The 21,519-nt window shown below is 30.2% G+C and overlaps 4 protein-coding genes across 5 annotated transcripts; 2 read left to right on the forward strand and 2 right to left on the reverse strand.

The window, feature by feature from the left end:
- Nucleotides 1–326: 326 nt before the first annotated feature.
- On the reverse strand, nt 327–824 carry LOC113851261 (anther-specific proline-rich protein APG-like). The gene has a single exon (XM_027481728.1). The coding sequence runs from the start codon at nt 822–824 to the stop codon at nt 327–329; it is 498 nt and encodes a 165-aa protein (XP_027337529.1).
- A 4,421-nt stretch (nt 825–5,245) lies between these two features.
- LOC113851521 lies at nt 5,246–5,554 on the forward strand. Its single transcript, XM_027482030.1, has one exon. It carries the CDS (start codon nt 5,318–5,320, stop codon nt 5,552–5,554), a length of 237 nt encoding a protein of 78 aa, XP_027337831.1. The 5' UTR covers nt 5,246–5,317.
- A 1,203-nt stretch (nt 5,555–6,757) lies between these two features.
- LOC113849872 (inositol 1,3,4-trisphosphate 5/6-kinase 4) lies at nt 6,758–9,828 on the forward strand. Of its 2 annotated transcripts, none has more exons than XM_027480089.1 (2): nt 6,758–6,890; nt 8,338–9,828. In XM_027480089.1, exon 2 carries the CDS (start codon nt 8,356–8,358, stop codon nt 9,826–9,828), a length of 1,473 nt encoding a protein of 490 aa, XP_027335890.1. In that variant the 5' UTR covers nt 6,758–6,890; nt 8,338–8,355. The 2 variants fall into 2 exon arrangements, with proteins under 2 accessions (XP_027335890.1, XP_027335889.1); XM_027480088.1 differs by having other exon boundaries at nt 6,765–6,921.
- Nucleotides 7,175–13,171, reverse strand: LOC113849873 (uncharacterized protein At1g66480-like). The gene is made up of 3 exons (XM_027480090.1): nt 12,561–13,171; nt 8,644–10,443; nt 7,175–7,817 (listed from the first exon to the last, which is right to left on the reverse strand). Exons 1-2 carry the CDS (start codon nt 13,116–13,118, stop codon nt 10,351–10,353), a joined length of 651 nt encoding a protein of 216 aa, XP_027335891.1. The 5' UTR covers nt 13,119–13,171; the 3' UTR covers nt 7,175–7,817; nt 8,644–10,350.
- Nucleotides 13,172–21,519: the final 8,348 nt, after the last annotated feature.

Raw genomic sequence — 21,519 nt, forward strand, 5'->3', positions numbered from 1 at the left:
TGTGTTATATAGTGTGCTTTTATCACGCTACTGAATTTTATTTTAGATACTTACATGCGTGTTATAGCAACCTGCAGGTGAACCTCTCTGAACTAAATCATCGACAGAAAAGAATACACACGTCAATATAAGCAAAAATTTTGCCGCTAACGTTAATTTGAATTATTGTGCATCACATATCAATCAATTTTCCTGTGATTCAGACCCGGGAAAGACATAATAAGTGCATGGAAATTAAAATAAATATAGAAAAAAAATCTGAAGAAGAATAAGGAAGAGAATCAAACATTTAGACTAAACTTATATGTAAAAGTTTAGCTTTAGCTTCACGATGTCATCCAAAATAGCACTGCCATTGAGAATGCTTCCAAACCAGCCAAAACAAGCAACTCCACAGCTTTGTTTTCAGCACCGGAGTAATAATATACCCATGTATATGGTTTAGGTACATCCCCTGGCACAGGCACATATATGAATCTTGGAGGTGGTGGTGATGCTGGCAACAAGGGGTTGCAATTTTGTGGACAAGGAGTATACTTGGGAGGTGGAGGTGATGGTGGCGGAGGCGGCGGTGGTGATGGTGAAGGAGGAGGAGGAGGAGGAGAAGGAGGTGGTAGAGGTGGGGGAAGTTGCTCACCACATGTGTTTCCACAAGGACACGATCCACACTTGATTTCAGTGTCTACTGGGGGAGCAACCACTGGTTGGTCTAACTTCTTCGAAGATGTTATGGCTTCTTCAACTGAATATGAAAATAAAATGCACATAAAGAACAACACTATTGTAGGCTTTTGAGCCCCCCAACTCTGTGTTGGAGAAGCCATTCTCTGAGTAGTAGGGACTTGGAATTTACTCCTTTAAAGTCAAGGTATAAAAATGTGTGTGTGTATGAGAGAGAGAGAGAGAGAGAGAGAAAAGGATGTGGGGCTGCTAATGTTCTTCCCTCAACTTGAGTTCACGAGTGATGTGATGAAGCAAAGGTCATTCATTAGCATTAGGTAACTTAGGTCATTTTAGAAATTGCATATAGTATGAGATTGAGTGGTAAGGCAAACTTGGTTTAGTTAGTTCCACTAGTGATGTGTGCTTGAACACTGTTGATAGCGAGTTGCATGTGGTAGTTGTAAATGTAGGGGACCTTGTGTCTACTCTTTCAATTTGAGGGTTGAGAAATGAGAATGGTCAATCATGTATAAGTTTTGTGTAGAGTTTAGTGAGAAAAACTCATTTTTTGAGAAGGGTTAATTTTTTTGTACAACTAAATACCCTCTGTCAAAGGGAATATTGAGTTCTTTATTCCCTATAAAAGTCATGGTGCATAAGAATATTTGCCTTTTGCATAAGGTAAGGTGATCATATTCAAACATCAATTGCATCATTGTTCCATCCATTGTGCTCTTTATAACTTTCATGGCTATTGCATGAGGTATATGGTCATCAAGCAAATAAAAAAAATATTCTTATGAAGCTTGTGTAGTGAAAGTTCCAGGAAAAATAAAAGAAAAAAAAATCTACTATACCATTGCCCATCATTGCCATCAACATAAATTTATAATTTAGTATTTAATCTTAACCACAATCATTGTTGTTATATATTACAGATAAGAGAGAGAATAAATGAACGAAGACTTGATCTCCCATAAATGATTATTCTTTATTTTAGAACGTAACAAGAAAGCAAATGTAATCTAATTTATTAGTTATTACACTCATTTAATTTTAGTTTAGTTTCGAAGGAAATCTTAACATGAGGCTCAAATCATATTTTTGTTTAGTTTACGTGTCCAAATCATATACTTTATTCTTTGTTAAAATGAAAAGTATAAGAGGAGAAATTACATTCAATTGCAAGCATATAGGAGTGTTGATTGTTAATTAAACTTCTTTTGCTGCTCCAGAATAGAATAGAATAGAATAGAATGCCTCCTTCACTTTGCATAAAGTGGGAAGCTGTCACTATTCTTCCTCTTATGTGATCCATTATTGGAATATCATTTAATGTAGCTTGCACTTGCCATAGAAGTATCTTTTAGTCTTAATTTTTTCTCTCCACCTTTTTGTGAGACTGATTAACCTTTAGGAAGGCTCAATTTTCATCTAAGCACTTTTGAGTTCCTTGGCCGTTATTTACTTATGTTTTTCACTGTTGAGTACTTTAAGACACGCGTCGAACAATTAAAATAGAAATTATTTAATAAAAAACAATATTTAATACATCAAAAACTTTACAAGATTTACTTTTCGTATAAAACTTCTGTTTTTTTGAATCATTGACAAGCTGTTAAAGCCTTTAGTAAACATTTGTCACGTACTATTTTGTAACGTAGAGAAACAGAGACGAAACAAAAGGTTGTGTTTATTTGTTTCTCATTATGTGATAGCAATTTCTTCTAAGGCAATGTAAATCTTTCATGCAACAAGTTAAAACTATATACAAATGGCATAATTTTGGAGTCATCATAGTTTCTTTCATCAATTGAAATTTGTGGTTTCAATTTTTATACATAATCATTTACATTTTTTCTGCATAATTTTTTTGAAAAAAATGTGACTCCATAAAATAAGAAAAACCTGTTTTGGCCTTTTGGGATAACACATTAAGAAAGGGATCACATGCCGGGAATAGGATTAAAAAAGTGTACTCCTAACCTTTTTCTCGGATGGGATGAACCATTACTTTTTGCCTCTTCATTATTCTTGGCCATCCCAATCGCAGTTGCATGCATGCCAACCATTAGAGTCTCCATTTGCATCAAATTTATTTAACACAGGCAAATTTAAAGTACTACATATGGATGGGGAAGTTGTGTCATTTGAATTATGGAAATGAGATTATAAGTGATAAATTAAAATGCAATAAGTGGTTTAATAATTTTTTTTATTAATGTATTCAAAGAAGTTATTCCTTTTTTACATTATAAAATATTGCAAATTTATATCAATACACACGCTTATGGTAAGTAGTATGTATCTTATAAGTTGTAACTCCCTCCATAATGTAAATCTTCGTACGTATTTTTTTTATTTGTTTTTTTAATTTGCTTATTGTTGTACACACAAAACACTTTAACATTTAGAGAATTTATTCTTTCTTTTTTTTTTACAGATAATAAAGATGGAGGTACCGGATTCTCAATTTTATGCTGTGGGCATTGGTTATTTTGCTTACACTTGGTTCTTTGGCAGCCATGCAAAGGCTATTATTTATTAATTAGTTTATTTGTGAATATATATGTATTCAAGAGTATATAGAACATTTAAGTGATTGAGGAAGACGACAAAAAGTTAGGAAATGGAGTCTATCACCATTGATGAGTGATTTAGAAGAATGAGCTCCATATCCATCTTTCTGGCTTACTGATTTCAATTTTTGTCCCCCTGAAACCTCTCTTATTTTCTTACAACGTTTTAAGGTTAATGTAATGTGCTTCAGTGCCATCACATTTTCAGTTTTAGATTCTTAATTTGTTAATATCATGGACTAATCTTCCCAGTTCATATTAACCTATGTTATTAATCTTTCATCAATATATATTATATACTCTTTTTTAGTGAACTTACTAATTTTTTAAAACAGACCTAAGTTTAACTTGTTAATTATTGATTAAGAAGTCATATGTTGTTTAACTTGGCCAACGTGAGAGCTTATAAATAACGCAGAGGATCACATAAATCTTTTATTTGTAAGTTTGCATGTAAATAGCTTATGAAATAAATTATTAGAATTGCAATATGATCACTTCATATGATATAAAAATTTATTACTTTTTGTTTCTATAATGGCAATATTGACATTTAAAATCTCTAGTTTCTTGAAAACTCCTTTAACTTTATTTTCATTAAAAAAATACATAATAAAACGCTCACATGCTAACTTTTTCCTCCCCCTGGATTTCTGAGAATGAAAAAGAGATGAAGATGTATATTTCAGTTCCAAGTGCATATTTCAGTTGCTTAATATTTTATAAATAAAATATATTAAATAAAAAATACATGTAATATATTAAAAACATATAAAGTAATCAATATATCTTTCATTGGTAACGTATATCTGATGGTCTAAATGACAATAAACTTGATTTTTCATAAATAAAGATTTTAGTTCAACCTTTATAAATGAAAAATGGATAAAAGAGCTTCACTTCCATTAAGTAAGTCTATTTGATTCGACTCGAATTAATTAATCCAAAGGTCTATGACTAAACACAGAAAATTTGAATGAAGTGAGGTGTTGTTTTATATCACTACTTGTTCTGCATTTGATATCCTCCCAACCATGAACATACCTACATTCAATGTAAAAATTCCACCCAAGGAGGAGATTGAATCCAGTGGTGTCCAGCGCAAAGAATGGAGGATTACAAATTGGATAATGTGAGCCGAATTCATTTATCAAAACGTGAATGGGGCAATCCCCACACTATTTGTTTATAATTCATTAATGAAAATGTTTCGATCTAATTCTAGACTACATATTTAAGGAATCCATGTTTTGAATAACAATACAAATTAGATACGTATCGATTAGAGACTATTCATTTTGATTCAAAGAATGGAAGAGGGAGAAAAAATAAACAGTGAAATTATTTCCTCAACGATTTAGTTCCAATCATATCAGTTTTCAATGACAAAATTTATATAAATTTTTTAAACATATATGCTTTTATTGGTCAAATTGACCTTTCATTTTTTTTTATTAAATTAATCTTTATGCTTGATTTTATACTAATTTAACCGACAAAGCATACATTTAAAAACCTCAAATAAAATTTTCATAATATTAAAATTTAACTCTGATGCATTATTATTATAAAAATGTTAATTAATTAAAATATACAATAAACATAACTTTTAAGTTAATTATTATAAAATTTAATAATGTTTATTAATATGTCATATAATTTTTATATTTTAATATATAATTATATTTATTTAAAGATTAATTTAACTATCTACTTAAAAAATTAAAAAATAAAAAGAGAAGGATTTGGCATTTGAGGAATGGTGATTACATGCAAGAATCCCTGGTGGGTCAAGGCTAAAATCACAGGACCCTGCACAAAAACACGTGTCTAATAGGTCAAGCAAATAACAACACGTGTACCAATAATGCCTTCACCTGCGGACACGTAGCACAAGTCCTCCAATCACAGCACGCAAAACACAAATCCCATTCCTCCAAACTCTGTTCTATAAAAATCGACCAAATTCTTAAACATGAACATGATCAAAAATCGAAGTTACCTAGTACATCATTAGCTTTCAAAAAATTATCACAACTTTGCATCCACAAATCAGTTTGTTATTCTAGTTGAAGATGGTTGGAGTTGGGGTTCCAATTTGCGTGCAATGTGGCACCACCAGCAACCCTTGCCGGTGCAAGGTGGTGGGGCCAACCCTCGGCTTCTTGGCCTTTGCGGCGGCGGCGGCGGCGGCGGTTGAGTGGCCGGTGGGGGCTCTTGTCTATTGCTTTCGCCACATGAAGGGTCGCAAAATCATGGCTCATCCTGCCACTGTCATCTATCCTTCAGTCACCAACGCCATCCCCATATAGCTATTAACTCCCTTTAAGACAATATATATATATATATATATATATATATATATATATGCTTGCATACTAATGCTTGGGTCACATAGGTTGTTCACTTTGCTTTTTATGTATATACTTAATAAACTAAGTTATGGTTGTTATTATTATTATTATGAATATACGCAGGATTTGTATACATTACCATGAAAACGGGTGAAGGTTTCTTTATGCATCATATTATGTTTTTCCTTTGTGATTTCTTAAGTCATTGCTGTTTATTTAATATTTTAGTGAAAAAAGAAACATGGGTTTCTATATCTTATTTCAAGCAATATTCACCTGCTTCCCAATCTACTTACTGTAGAGAATATAATAAAAAGGAGTGATATTAAAGTAAATAAAGAGGGGAATAATTTCAATAAAGTAAACTGAAGGTGTTCCAATAACAAGTGCTATAAATGATTCAGCAAATGAGGGACGCCTTCTAATTTCCAATGAACAAAAGTGTAGAATCACTGTGGAAAATGGAAAGCAACGGCATATAATGTTACAGAATTCAAGCATTTCAATAATATATCATGAATATATGTGAATTTTAAATATATAAAATTTTGTATTCAAAAACAATTAAATGACTTTAATTATTTTAATAATCACAAAAGGCTGAAAAATATTTATTAAACGATATAATAATAAATCATTAAACGATCATTAATTAAAATATTATGCTACTAATAAATTATCTTATTTTCATTTATTAACCAAATTTATTCTTCTATAATAGAATAGATTTTTTTCTTTGCTAACATTACAAAATAGATTTTTATTTTAAGAGTGGGTTAAATTCTTAATATATTTCATCTCTTCATTAAATGTGTGATGTCTCTTTTTCAAATGTTTCCTTTCTTGCAAAAGTCTTCTTGTATGAGTACACACATGCTTATTAGATAATTAAAATATGTTTTTAGGAAACAATTTAAAAAGATAAACATCTTTTATATTAAATAATTTTTTTAACTTCGAATTTATTTTAAAAAATTTAATTATTTTATAAATTATTTTTAATTTATTTTAATAAATTTTATAATATAAATCATCATATTTTAATTTAAAATAACTACTTAAATAAACTGTAAATTTCAGGCACATGGTCATATCGTTCTAAAAGTTATTGCTTCGTGTTGAATCACAGAGCGATATCTGAATTCTGATGAAGCCGCTTTCATTTTTCTTTTGAAGAGTTCATACATGTTTTGCTCCTTTTCTATCTTCCTCGTCTTCTCCGAACATCCACATAATAAAGTTTTAAACCTCTGATCCTCATTTTCCTCAACCTTGGAGACACCAATTAGAAGAGGTAACAGAGAACTCCTTGTACCAGCTCTGAGGTACTTCTTTACCCGATTCATCTTTGCTTCTCCCAATTTTGTCTGCATGTTTAGATTTTTTGACTTTACATTGCTTTTTCTTCTTCTAGTATCTGCTCTATTCCAAAGTTCCGTTTTTTTTTTTAAATCAAAATTTCATTTTGGTCGATTTTTTTTATTCCTAGTTTCAAACTGTGCAGTGAATCTGTGAGGTTTTTAGCTAGAAGTTGGATCGGTTGTAAAAATTGAAACTTGACATTTGCCCTTTTTCTGATTTTTTTTTTTTTTTTTAAGGTTGGCATCCTAATATATGGTCAAAGTAATTAGAAATAAATAGTGGGTAAATGAAACAGATTATGGAATTAATCATATCAAGTTGAACCGGGAATTGGGGATTTTGCGAAGCCTTGAGGTCTAGAAAGTAGGAATTATCAGTTATTTGAGATGCATTAAAAATTCAGGAAATGCTGGTCTTGGATTGAAAATCTTTATAGCTATATAGAATCATAGATGTGATGCCATTATGTCCTTCCAACTTCCAGCTACATATACTGTTGAAAAAGAAGAACTGATCATTATTTATTAATGCTTCAGAATGGCTCACAAAGCAAACAGGAACTGAATTTCACTAATCCTCCATAGGGAAGGTGATATTACATTTCATGGTTCCCACCAAGCCATTTTATATCTTGTTATAGTGCTTTGTGACATTGGACCTGGTGCTCCAAGTTATGTATGAAAGCTTGAGTTAACTATCGTTGAACTGGCTGTAATATATGGTGTGAAAGGTTGCCCTGGACAAACTGGTGAGACTGGGGTTCCAAGTTTGTAGAATTTCAAATGGAATTACTTCCCATGGGCTGGCATTCAACATTGATCCTGATTTGGAGTTTGGACTACTTCAATCACATTGTATCCTGTGGAATTACAGATAAAGAAGTGACACATCTTTGAAAAGGGAACAAAATTTGTCCTTCCTGCTGAAGAAATAATTCAAGAGCAGTTGCTTATTGTTTTGATGCAATTTTGGGTTATAGTAGTCTTATCTGGAAGTAGGATGCTTTATTATTATCTGATGTAAAATGAAATTGAATGAGATGTGGCTAATTCAACAAAAAGATTGCAGAATAACTTATATTTGTTCTTTTAATCCTTGGAAATTCTTTAACCGATAAAGTTGTGATATATGTATTCTGACATATATTCTTAGACAATTGGTTATACAAAATATGTAATTTTGACAAATCTTGTATTCTGGACCTCTTTCTTTCTTTATATTTTTGATGGTTTGATAGTTCATCATCATCAACCTAATTCAATAGGTTGATTCTAAAATTTACATATCTTTATATATTGTGTTTGTGATAATTAAGTCGCATCTTTCAAGTTTCTTTATTTTTTACTTGAAAAAAGTAATAATGATTGTAATTTTTGTAGTGGTGCATCCACTGTCAAATGGGTGTAGTGAAAGGGGTGATATTGGATGAGTCAGTACTCTTGACTGAAGGTGATGTTGACAGAAATGTATCCTCACTACAACCAGGAGCTGAGTCTCTCATCCGAACACTCTTCCTGTCCAGAATTCATACAGGAATTGCTTATGGTGGCAGCCTTCCGGATGAAAATGTGAGTATTCTGAAAAGAATTGCTAGTTTGTACTCACTTGATTGCTTTATCTTAAATAATCCTGTAAGTGAAGTTATACCTGGATGGAGTAATACTAATGATGGAAGTAATATTTACCTGGCTTCTAATAAGAAGGACTTCTTGCCTAAATTAAGTGGCAATAATTGGCTAATTGTTCTTCTGAATGTTGGAGGTGAAAGTTTATGTGATACCGCAAACATGCTTCAGATTGAAAATTTAGAAGAGTTGCCATTGACCATATGCCACTTAAATAAAAGATCAGTTGGAACCAATGCCGCCACGGTGGGTTATATAATGAAGCCTTCTCGTGTGGAAGATTTTGCAAAGAGGGGTGCATTCCCTTTGTGTCCTACTCAAAATGGGTTGATGTTTATGCCTCTTTCATCCAAGCTACCTCTATCATCTCAATTGAAGGATGTTGACATAGTTCTCCACAAAGCCACTGATGAAATATTATTTATTGAAGATAATAAGCTTACTTTTACACAGAACATGCAAGCATTACAAAGATATTTGGATCAGGACCAGGATTTCTGTGTGATTGATCCTCTGAGTAACATTTATCCTTTATTGGATAGGCTGGAAATTCAACAAGTTCTACTTGGCTTGGTAGAACTGAACACTGAAGGCAGATATTTGATCAGAGGGGCTAATTTTCTTAAGGTTGATAATTTTGACAAATTTGATTTTGTGACTGGACTAGCTGAATCTAGATTGTCTTTTCCATGTATAGTGAAACCCAAAGTTGCTTGTGGTGTCAGTGATGCACATAAGATGGCAATTGTTTTCAGAGTTGGTGATTTTAAGAATTTAAATGTTCCTCTTCCAGCTATTATTCAGGAATATGTGGATCATTCATCCACTTTGTACAAATTTTATGTGTTGGGTGAAAATATCTTCTATGCTGTCAAGAAGTCAATACCAAATGCTGATATCTTGATGAAATTATCTAAAGGTGATGACCTCAAACCTCTAGTGTTTGATAGCTTGAAATCTCTACCCACTTCTGACAGCATCAAGGATTCTGGAGCCAGTGATCATAGTATGAGAAGTAATGTGTCTATTGACCTTGAGCTGGTTACAGATGCTGCAAATTGGCTTAGGAGAAAGCTTCATCTTACCATCTTTGGTTTTGATGTTGTAATTCAGGAAGGTACTCATGACCATGTAATTGTTGATGTAAACTATCTCCCATCATTTAAGGAAGTACCTGATGACATCTCTATTCCTGCCTTCTGGGAGGCCATTAGAAGTAAGTTTGACTGTAGGATGTCTAAATAAGCCTTTGTTTGAACTTTTGACTATTCGACAAAGAGTGATGCCAATGACTGCATCAGACTATATTGATGAGGCACTATATCATATCAAGCTAAAGCTGAGGTTGAATAACTCACTATTGCATATTTGAAGTTTGAAATATTTCGCACTTGTTATTGATACAGTTTAGTTTGATGTTTCTTCTGCTTTTTGGTGTTATATTACTTTGCAAGAAATTTTTAGGTAGGCTATGCCCATTATAGGCTCTTAACTGTTAAAATGTGTTAAGTTCTGTGGGTTATATTAAAATGGAAAACGTTAATTTTTAAGTTTATCACTGACTGTAAGTAACTAATAATAGGAAGATTATTTACCTCTAGAAGTAACATTTGCATCTTATCCGAGCCGTGCAAATGTATAAATATATTGACATTATCTAGTTAAATATATAGGCTACAGAGCTTAGTTCAAAATTAAATTGCTTCAGAAGCTTCCATCATAGAATGGTAGTGGTTGTGCTGCTAAATTTTAGATCTGCATAAATTACTATCTGGAAGGACTGCTATAAACAATTGACCGTTGAGGAATTGCTTCTTCACGAATTTCTCCTTGTTCTACAGGGCTGAAGCTCACTCGTTTCTGAAAAATTCATATTCAATAAAGAACATTAACTTAAGGATATGGGTAATCAGTGTCTTCAGGGAATTTTAAGAAATTAATAAATAATAAGTTTTTCTTGAAAAACAAGATTAAATGCATTGTAAGTTATATATTAACAAATTAGTATGAGTATGTTTGTGAACTGAGATACAATTTTGCAACTTGATCGAACCTTTGCATGGAAAATGAAACGAATGACTAGTAAACTACACATATCATAGGCTAATACTATGACAGTCATTGAGATATTCTACTCAAGTTTCTTGTCAAAGTGGGTTTTCATAAACACGTTGTGTCTCCAACAACACGCTTTATGAAGGTGCCACAACTAGAAAACAAGGAATACTTATAATATTGAGTGTTCATGCTACATTTCTATGTAGAGTTACCAACACACCGACAAAGTTGACGTTTTGACATAGCAACTTTGCCCTCAAAGATTATGACTCCACTTGAACACTAACAAATTTTCAATGTTATATAATTGAAAAATAGAAACACTTACTTTTAAATGTAATATATAAAGTATCATATTTTAATTTAGAGCCATATATGCTTTTGTTTTCAAAAATATTTTGTGAATAATCATATCAAAGGTATATTATAATAAAAGTAATTATTATATGTAATTAAAAAATATGCACCGACGTTTGATGTGATCTTACGTTTGACTTGTGCCGCTATATTTTGCATGTTGATGGTCCTTCAATATGGTCCATATATATGAATGAGAACTAAGAATACGGCGATGCATGTTACCATGTTAGATAGCCTAAGAAGAAACCTCATAACGACCAAAAGAGAAGAAAAAACCTCAAACGCCATAAATTCACTCAAACGTAAATTTATTTTAACATTATAAGTCACAGCTTTTACGTTAAAATTTGCCATATAATATTATTCCCCAAACTTTATCATTAGCATCAGCAAACTTAAGTTGATTGCTACCCATATATTATTAAGTATATAAATAAAGTTGTCCCAGTTATGCTTTCGTTCGTAAGATTGATCCTTCCTCTTTCATTTTTAAATTTTTGGGCAGCCAATTTTTTAATTCTTGAATTAGAAAATGTCAAAACTTGGCATTCAAATTTGCTTTTTTTTTTTTTTTTGGGTAATTTTCTTATTTGATATCATCTTTCAGGTGGTCAACTAAAAACGGCAATTTCGGATCTAGGGTTGACTTAAACTTATGCTTACTAAAATATAACGAATCGAGACAGTCTAAAATATCACATATTACGAGTTATTTACACAACTTTATTTAATAAAAAATTAAGTATTAGACAAATGAACTTGCATCATCCAATGAGTTACATGTCTTGTGTAGTTAATGAAGCTCAATTTTATTAAATAAAATTTATATTATTTTAATAATGCTGTAAAATGTTAATAAACATACAAAGGAAGCGATTTAAAGAGTTTGTACAAAATTTGTTTGAACTTGTAAAAGTAACTTATGATTCTAATAAATGTTTTTCAATTTAATTCGATAAGTTTTATGAATAATTTTTGGTGTAACTTATTTTGAGTTTCTCCTTCCATTAAAAGGAAAAAATGTGTCAAACACAACTAAACCAGAAGTCCAAAAGAAAAAAAGGAGAATTTTTTTATGAAGAAAAAAAAAACATAAAAAGAGCACTTTGATAAGGTAATTTTAACAATTTCCCTTTCTCTTTCTTATTAAATTCCATGAATCAATAATATTCCATTCATTTTTTTAAACTCAAATTTCAATTTTACGGTAAAATAACTATAAAATTATCAAACCAAGCATTAATAAAAATTATATATTGTATTTTATTTTAATAGAATACATAATTATATTTACAACACAAATTCTCATACATAGAACTCATTAGACAAATATTTAATGGAGATATTTACCCAAAGTCACCAAAGATAGAATCATGTCCACAGAACAAAACTAGCGCACGTCGGTATCAAGCAATTTTCTTAACTAAATTAAATGAATATTGAGAAGAAGAGGCAAAGAAGATCACCAAAACATTCAAACAAAAATTCAAAGATTCGAGAATGTAATTGACAATATTAAAATCAATAAAATAATCAACGACAGTTAAAAAACCACATACCCGTCGTGGCTTATGATCGTTAACTCCTCCGTTAGTTTCAACCGTTCCGCCACCGTCCACGGTGGCATTGTTCCCCATATACAAACTTATAATCTTGTCCGCCACCTCACTTCCGTCGTGGCTCTCCTCCATCAACCTATCTAACTGGGCCTTGGGCAGCCTCATCTTCACCCTCGTGGGCCCACCATGATCCGAGCCGGGCCCATGCTTAACCATGGTAAGGTCCGAAACGGAGCGCTTCGATAGCATCAAGAAATCAAGCCTATCCTTAGCGTTCATGCCCCTTATACCACTGGATCGCACCCTCCTCGGCAACGGTTCAGGCTGGGCCTTGGGTAACTCCACCAAGAAGTAAATTTTCTTGGGCTTGAGCTCGTGGTGCGGTTCAAGTGGCTTGGCCCGAAGCCCGAAATGTTTCACCGCGTGAGAGTCCAATAGAACGTGACCAGGGTAGTCTTTAACGACGTCGTTTGCTCTAACAGGAGTTTTCAGCTTAATGGTTTCACCATCTATCTTCATAACCTTTGCCTTTTTACCCCCTCCCATGGCGTTTCCCATCTTCAATTTTTCTATGTAACTTTTTTTTTTGTTTGATTGGATGTTATTTTCTCTCTCTCAAGGACAAAGGGTGGTGGAGTTTGCTATTTATATTGCCATCATGGTATGTGCAAGTAATCAGTAAGAGGTTGACAAAAGCAAATTTGAATTATGAGATGTGTGTGAATTAGTGGAATTTTGCTAGAGATTCCATACCAACAACGGTGAGTGGCTTGATATATTGTATTAAATAGTAGTGTGAAACCATTGATTTAACAGGGGACAAAGTAAAGTTTGGTGGGGTTTAATCTTTGTTGGATGATTATAGATGAGGACTAGGGAGAATGACAATTTTACCCATTTCTTTAAAATTATTTTAATTTAATGCTTGTAACCCACTAACCCAGTTAATTATATGTGATAAATTAATTATTTGATAATTTGTTTATGATAATGAGTTTCTAACTTTCAGGTTCGTTCTTAGGTAATTTTGTAAGGGAAATTATTTGTTAAATTAATTTTTCGTGTAGTCAATTTTATTACAAGCATCAAATTAAATAAATAGGTGGCTAAAAATGTAAATTACTCCTCATAAATATGAGTTGTGGAGCCAAACCGAACTTAAAATCTCAAGTCCAACTCCTTTCCTTCAATTGAAGAAGAAACAGTGGGCTATGCTCATATTCTTTTCATATCTGATTTGTCTAGATCTCTACGAAAATAACAACTTCAATATTTTTTTATTCATTTCTCCGTTATAATCGCTAATATAATGCTGTTTAACCGGTAACCTTGAATATACCAAATACTTATATCTAAATTAAATAATCTCTTGATGATTTAGATATCACCATTTATACTGTTATACTTGTACAATTATACGCACGTAGGCATAGTGTAAGTTGTTAATACAAAAAAATAAAATAAAAAATCAACACAAGCATACGTGAAACTGTTGAAATCCGTTGATCTTCACTAGGACTACGATATTTTTACTTTTGGTCTTCAATGTAACAATGAAACCAATCGATTATCAATCGAAGAAGAGTATATTATTTTAAGAGGGACATTTTTTTAAGAAGTGTATTTAACGTATGAAATACATGTAGGATCTCAAAACTACGTATGTTGCATGACTTCTAACATGTTAGGCAACTTTTGAAAGGTATAAGGCGTTTAAGAGGCCTTTTTACACCTTTTTTTATTTCTCAGTTTTAAACGATATTTCTCTGAACAAAGAACGATATTTCTTTACCAGACAAAAAGAAAAAACGCTTATGCTCATACATCACACCTTACATTTTTCCAATATGGAATTTACAGTGTTTCTGTCTTTTATGTCTACTATCAGCACGTATCAAAGTGCAATCTTTACCCTTGAAAGTAACTTATGGTATCAAATCATTATTAGTCTTGTTTTTCTAGCATTCCTTACTCTTTCGATAAAAAAAAAAAAGAAACCTTTTAAATACGAAAGAACGGAAAAAAAAAAAAGTAATTTGAATTTAAAATTTATACGATATGTTAATTATAAATAGTTTTTTATTTTTAAAATTTGTTTAGTTTAGCCATATTAACTGAATATTTCAAACTAATTGAACAACAAGATTATGTATATTAAAAAAATAGCTGATATATATATAAGGCTATGAACATTAGTGAGAACCGTTGAACCTTGACCTAATTGGTAACCATGTCCTCTCAGGACATCTAAGTCTAGGGACATATCTGAAGTAATCTCACCAAACAACAACTATAATGTCTGTAGTTGCAACGAGTCTTCTACTGAGCAACTAGGTCTAATGAATAAACCACATAAAACAAAAGAAAATAATTAGTGGTTAAAATAATATATTTTTTCTCTAGAATTAAATGCATGGTAAGCTCCAATTATTTGATTACCGCTAATTATATATCTAATTATATATATACTAGACTCGTGTACAAAAAGCTCTATGAAGATTTACTTCTCCAATCCAATCATGTTTGTAAAATAGTGTCAGCACGAAGAGACATTGACTTCTAGTTTCAAGGTTGAAAAGTTCCTGTATTTCAACAAACTAAAACCTAACTACTACGCTCACTTCAACAAGCATGAAAAATAAGCACCAATCAAATTTCAGTAGGGATATAGAGGCTTATAGCTTAGACCAAATCTCAACCTAACCTCTGAGATACCTTTTATGTTGGAGTTATGAATGAGGATGTGAGAAATATATAGAAATAAACAAATATAGATGGAAAGTGATTAACGGTGAAGTCTAAGACAAAAGTTGAGGTGCATGTGAGGAAATTGGTGAAACGTTGAAAGCAGAGATCGGAGAAGGACATGGGTTATGGACAAAGCCATCTCCTGAAATCATTTCTCTATATAAATTAATAATAACTCATCATTTCTTATATTCGTGTTCATGAATATAAATAAAGTAAAAATTATCGACTAAGTGAATCAATTCATGAAGAGTTGTTTTGATTTAAATATGGTCTCGACATATGTGTTAAATAATTTGCAAGAAAGTTTAGCTGTCCATAATAGTATTTTTATTTGGCTCAATTAGGATAAAAAATATATATAATATTTTAAAAAGTAGAGAATAATATTTAATAACAAAAATTTATTTATTAATGATAAAAGTATTCATTATAATATGAAAAACATAAGTATCAAAAGTTTAATTTTTTTATAAAATAGTTTAATTAATGGGAATTTTATAATAAACTTATAAATACCTCACTAGGTCTCATTGATTGAAGAAATTTAAATTATAATAAAAGAAATGAAATCTCCTTCAAATCAACTTAACCGATTAAACTGAGAAATGAATAATATGTGGGGAATCTAAAACTTTACCATGTATTTCTCGTCCATTTTTCATTTTTTAATTTAATCCTGTCTATCCTTATTTTTTTTAATACTTATTAAAAACCTCACCTTAAATTATATATACACACACACACACACATATATATATATATATATATATATATATAATATTTTAACTAAATAAGTAATTATAGACAAAAAAATTTAAATTAGTTTTATATTAATATAAAAAGTTTATAAGTTATATAGTACAAAATAAGTACGAAAGAATGAGAGCATAAATAGAAGTTATCCTATTCTGAAGATTAGGAATTTACATTTGTTATATACGAATGTATATAATCAATCATTTTATGATACCTAGCATGAAATAAACAAGTATTATCAAATCAAATATTTCATAAGGTACAACTTTAAATAGATTTAAATTTCTAAAATATTAATGAGTTGTTAATTTAAGTAATATATGCTTAATTATATCAAAATAAAGAATTTTAAGTTTGACCTATTAAACTTGCAATTTAGACTAAAAAATTTAAAAGCAAAAGACACATTCTTACATGTTTATTAAGAATTTAGAAATATTCCGACTAGAGGAATATAAAAATTATAAATTTCTCAAAACTATTTGTTTATCATATTATATTGGACCAAAAAAAGATCATATTCTACCGTTAATCCACTAAAGCATGTAATGAATTTTCAATTTTTACTACTAATTAACCTCATGTTTTTAGCTTTATTTATCCGTCATTTTAAAACGATATTAGTCATTTTTTTCTTAATATACTTTTATGAAAAATAAAAACATTATTACATGAAACAGCATTAAAGTAATAAATAAGACAATGACATACTAAACGATTATAAATATTTTAATGATGATTTTCTTAACTTCAATATTTAAAATTGAATTTAAATATCTAAAAATAATTTTTATTAAAAAATATTATATTAATAATATTATAAATACTTTGTTTTACAATAAAATCTTACTATTATTCCCAATACTTGAGGTCCACAGACAAGGATTACATTTTTCTTATCATCCTTCCACGTGCATTACTACTTCTTTTATGCTTATTTGGGTAACTAGACAAATACCTACAATCTTAGGCTTCTATATATTTCTTGGTCAATTACTAATTTGCTAAAATCAAAGAAACAGCTAACAGTAACTCGACCTTCAATTAAAGCATAATACAAGCCATTGGCCTAAGCTACTGAGGTTAAAGTAACTATACAATCCTTTAAAATCAATTGGAAGACAGCACATAGAGCAAATCAACCATTCAATTAGCCTCCTTTAAATTTATTATATATTATAAATTTAAATGATACGAAAAAATACAAAAAATTTAAAATCCTCTGTCGTTTGGGATCCATATATACAAATCACCAACAAAGAACGACGTGCATCACAACTCCACCATTGGTGGATTCTGACCTACTGAGGAAAGAGTAAGAAACAAACATGAGTAACCCATTATTTTTAATTGTTTTCCCAACGCTGATGAAAATGACCAAATTAAAAGGCTAATAAATGGATGTCAATTCCAAGTAGTCTCCCAAAATGCTGGTTCATTTTGTGCTGTTTGAACTTTGAATAAGTTAACGAAGAAGTTAATTATTTTCTTCAGTTTAATGAGTCTGTCATTAATAATTTGGGTCGATTGAAAACAGCGTAGTCAATGATGAATGCATACATATGCTATGTCACATCCTTTGGAGCCGCCAAAACAACCTTTTATTAACGACTTTTTGTGTTGCATGCCCAATGCTGCATCAGAACTTAGAAAATTATCCAAGTCCAGTTTCAGGGGCTACTTTACGTTCCTATCTGATCCTCAAATAATTAAATTCATCCCATTCTTACGTTACTGTCTTATCCTCAAATAAATAAATTAATCTTCCTCAGGTTACGTAACACTGATACTACTCATCAGGAAATTAATCGATATATAGTTAGATATTGATAGAAAGAAGATAAAAAAAGGGGTTGCATTTACAAAGTTTTAAGTTGTGATAGTAGGGGTGTGTTTAGCCAAATAAGTGGATAAGCTTGTAGATTTTTTTTTGAAAATGGTTAAAATTGAAAAGTTCATGAGCTAACTAATTAAATTGAAGGAGTTTAAATCAAATTATCTATTAAATTAACTGATAAGACATGATTAATATTTATATCATAAATTAAAATTTAGTAATTATATACTATTAAATAGTAATAAATATTTGTATTTTTTAGTCTAGACAACATTATCTTTCATTAAAAGCATTTATTAGAACAAACTCAATACCACGTATTAAGATAGAATAACTTCTATCTTAATTATATGTTTAGAGTTGATAAGTGTTTGTATTTTAATTTATTAAAATAATTTATTATTTTATAAATTAGAATAATAATTTTCAAAATTTATCATTAGTTATAAATATTTGTAATAAATAAATTTATATTACTATTTTGATAATTTAATCTTATAAGGAAGATTTTATGATTTTGTTAAATATTTTCAAGAGATAAATTTATTTTAAAAAATGTTATAGTATTTTTTTTTTGTAACAAGTTTATTATAATTTCAACAAAACATTTTAAAGTATAATTAAATTACACTTATTTATTTTTAATTTTTTGTACAAATAAAATTGTGAATAACATCTATATGTAAAAAGTAAAATTTTTCTTTATAAATTGATATTTAGTTTCTAAATTTGCACGAGTGAAAGAAATGTAAACAAAATATAAATAATAAAAAATGAAAAAAAAACTTTTAGTTAGGAGCTTAGAAGATTGAATATTACTTGGAGCAATGTTCCCAAAAACACAAAATAGCTACTAACTTTAGTTACTTTATTAAATATTATCATTTTAGTTAAACAAGCTTTCTAGTTACGTAAAACAATTATTTAACTAGTTGAAATTTCATTCTAAACACACTTTTAACTTTCTTTTTTAAATTTTTTTGTGAGACTGGAATATCATATATATTTTCTAATGTATATATTGAGAGTGAACTGGATAAGGCTAGATTTTATGTTAAATAAGTGTATTGAGATTATCTATTTCTTGATATTGATTTATTTTAAGGCTTAATTAATTTTTTTTTAATTTGACCTAATTTTTTGAAAAGTATATTTCTTAATAGATGAATAAACCTATATAAGCTCATTCTTTAAATAAATCAATAAGAATATAAATTTAAAATATTATAATAATAATAAACAACAATATAATAATAGATTTATATTTATTTAAATAAGTACATCTGTGAGATCTCCTTCAGTTTTTTAAATTTCATAAATAGAATATAACTGTTTATATTTAAAAAGCAAAGTAGTCCTAATTTTAACTTAGAAATCATTCCCTATTTATTAAATTTCAATACTCATTCTTTAAAATGGACTTATTTTTTTAATTGGCCACACACAACTTTTCTTATATTAAACGTATCATATATATTATTTGTCATAAAAAAATATGTTGGTCTAAATAGTAGTCATCAATTGAAATTGATACAGTTGTTAACATATGTGTTGGGCCCTAAAATATGGTCCAGATTTCAAGTGACCAAGTTTGGGCTTCGCTATGCCCCCAGTTTGTAGACAAAAATCGGTGACAAGTTTGATAGATTAGTGGTAAGTTAATGTTTTGATCATTTTCTTCTAATTGAGAAGGACCATCTCCTTTCTTAATTCTCCCCAGTAAATTACAAAGTAACCTAGATCCTAGTAATGATGTATCTGCAATATATATATAGAAAATAAAACAAAATATTATTTTATGACAGGAATGTCTGAATGGTAGATGCCCAACGAGTGCTAATACAAGAATAAAGATACTTCTACCAGAAATTCCCCACTTTGGTATGGCCTAGAGTCAATCTATAATGCTCTCCACAGCTCTTACATATATTGCTGAAAGATAATTCCTACCGAATTATAGGAAACCAAGAAGCCTATGTTCGAATATGATGACAACTAATTATTAATATAATTTGATTGGGCGATTTAAGAAAATCTCCATGCAAGTTGCTATCCAATTACCTGCCAAGTTAACTTTATCTATAACCGTAGGTCACAAACAAGTTGGTGTGTTCGATGAATACTAAGTTTTGTCCTCTAAAATTGTTGTAAATAAAAATTGTTTATATATGATCTGTCCTCCAAAGGTCAAGGCTTCCTAGGACACCTATTCCTAGCTCCAATTAATGGGTATGTAATGTAAATATATAACAAGAAATAATCATGTGGACCAAAACAGTATTTTATTTAGCAAGTGATTTTAAAAAAGCTAATAGATTGACTTTTTTTAAGATTAGCACTTTCTTTAAAATAAATTAATTAATTTTATATATGTGTGTTCAATATTTATGAAATCAAAATTGAAAACTTCGACAAATAATACCAATGTTTTATCTTTGTTCATAACTGTTTGCATAAATTTATCATTTACGTCACCAATATCAGTCTTCAATATTCCACTAATAATTACATATAAGAACTTCACACCATGTAATTTGATACTGATATTATGAAGCATAGGCTTGATTACAACATTCAGCAGTAGTTGACTCTCCACTTAGTGTGCTCCATCTTTGGGGTGCAAACTTTGTCAAGACCCTCACTAGAAAGATCATGACCCCTTGAGGTGGAGAGCTCTAACACCATAGACAATGTCAAGGCTAAGATTTAAGACAAAGAAGGTATCCCAATAGAACAGTACGTGGAGGCTCATTTCTGTCGCAAAACAACTTAAATATGATCGAACTTGAGCCAACTACAACATCCAAATGAAGACTTCTAAAGGGAAGTCTTAGGATTTGAAGATGGTGTAGATCAAGACCTGATTCGAATGAAAAAGGAAGAAAAAGGAGGAAGAGAGAGAGAATGATAGAGAGTTAAAGTGCATAATATGAAATTTTATTATTCAAGAAAATACAAAAGAAATGATGTAATAGTATTTATAGAAGTTTAACTAGGGCAACTTTTAACTAACTCTATTAAAGCTAACAAACCAAAAAAATAAAATAAAATTCCAACTTACAATTAAATAGCTAACCAATATATGTAGCAGAAATACCTTGGAGGTTGAAAGTTAAGGAACAATTGATCATGTCAAGGCAAAAATCAAGGACAGGGAGAGAATCCCACCTGACTAGAAAAGGTTGATCTTTGTTGCAAAGCAAGTGGATATTATAGAAAGAGGACTGAAACTGGATACACAAATAAGCTTGAGGAAGTGAGTTTTAAGTTTTTTATTATGCTTTCATAGAAAAGGACATTTGTAACCATGTTGATGAAGTAACTACTTATTCTCTTTCAATTCACTTAATACTGTTCTCTAGCTACTTTACTAGTCAAAATTATAAAGCTATACATACATGAAACACATTAGACATATATATCATTGACCTCATGCGAAAACCACACCCCTAATTACCGCAATTCAGTTACAAGAGCAGAACAACGTAATCGGTGGCAAATATTTTAGCCAAACACTTCATTCATTTCCGTATTTCGCTGATTATATATTCATATATAGCATGAGGAAGTGTGCATATGATTAAAATCGAAATAATGAAACTCCCGCTTACATTA

The sequence above is a fragment of the Abrus precatorius genome, unplaced genomic scaffold (genome assembly GCF_003935025.1).
Source record: "Abrus precatorius isolate BTA unplaced genomic scaffold, Abrus_2018 Scaffold9, whole genome shotgun sequence".
NCBI lineage: Eukaryota > Viridiplantae > Streptophyta > Magnoliopsida > Fabales > Fabaceae > Abrus > Abrus precatorius.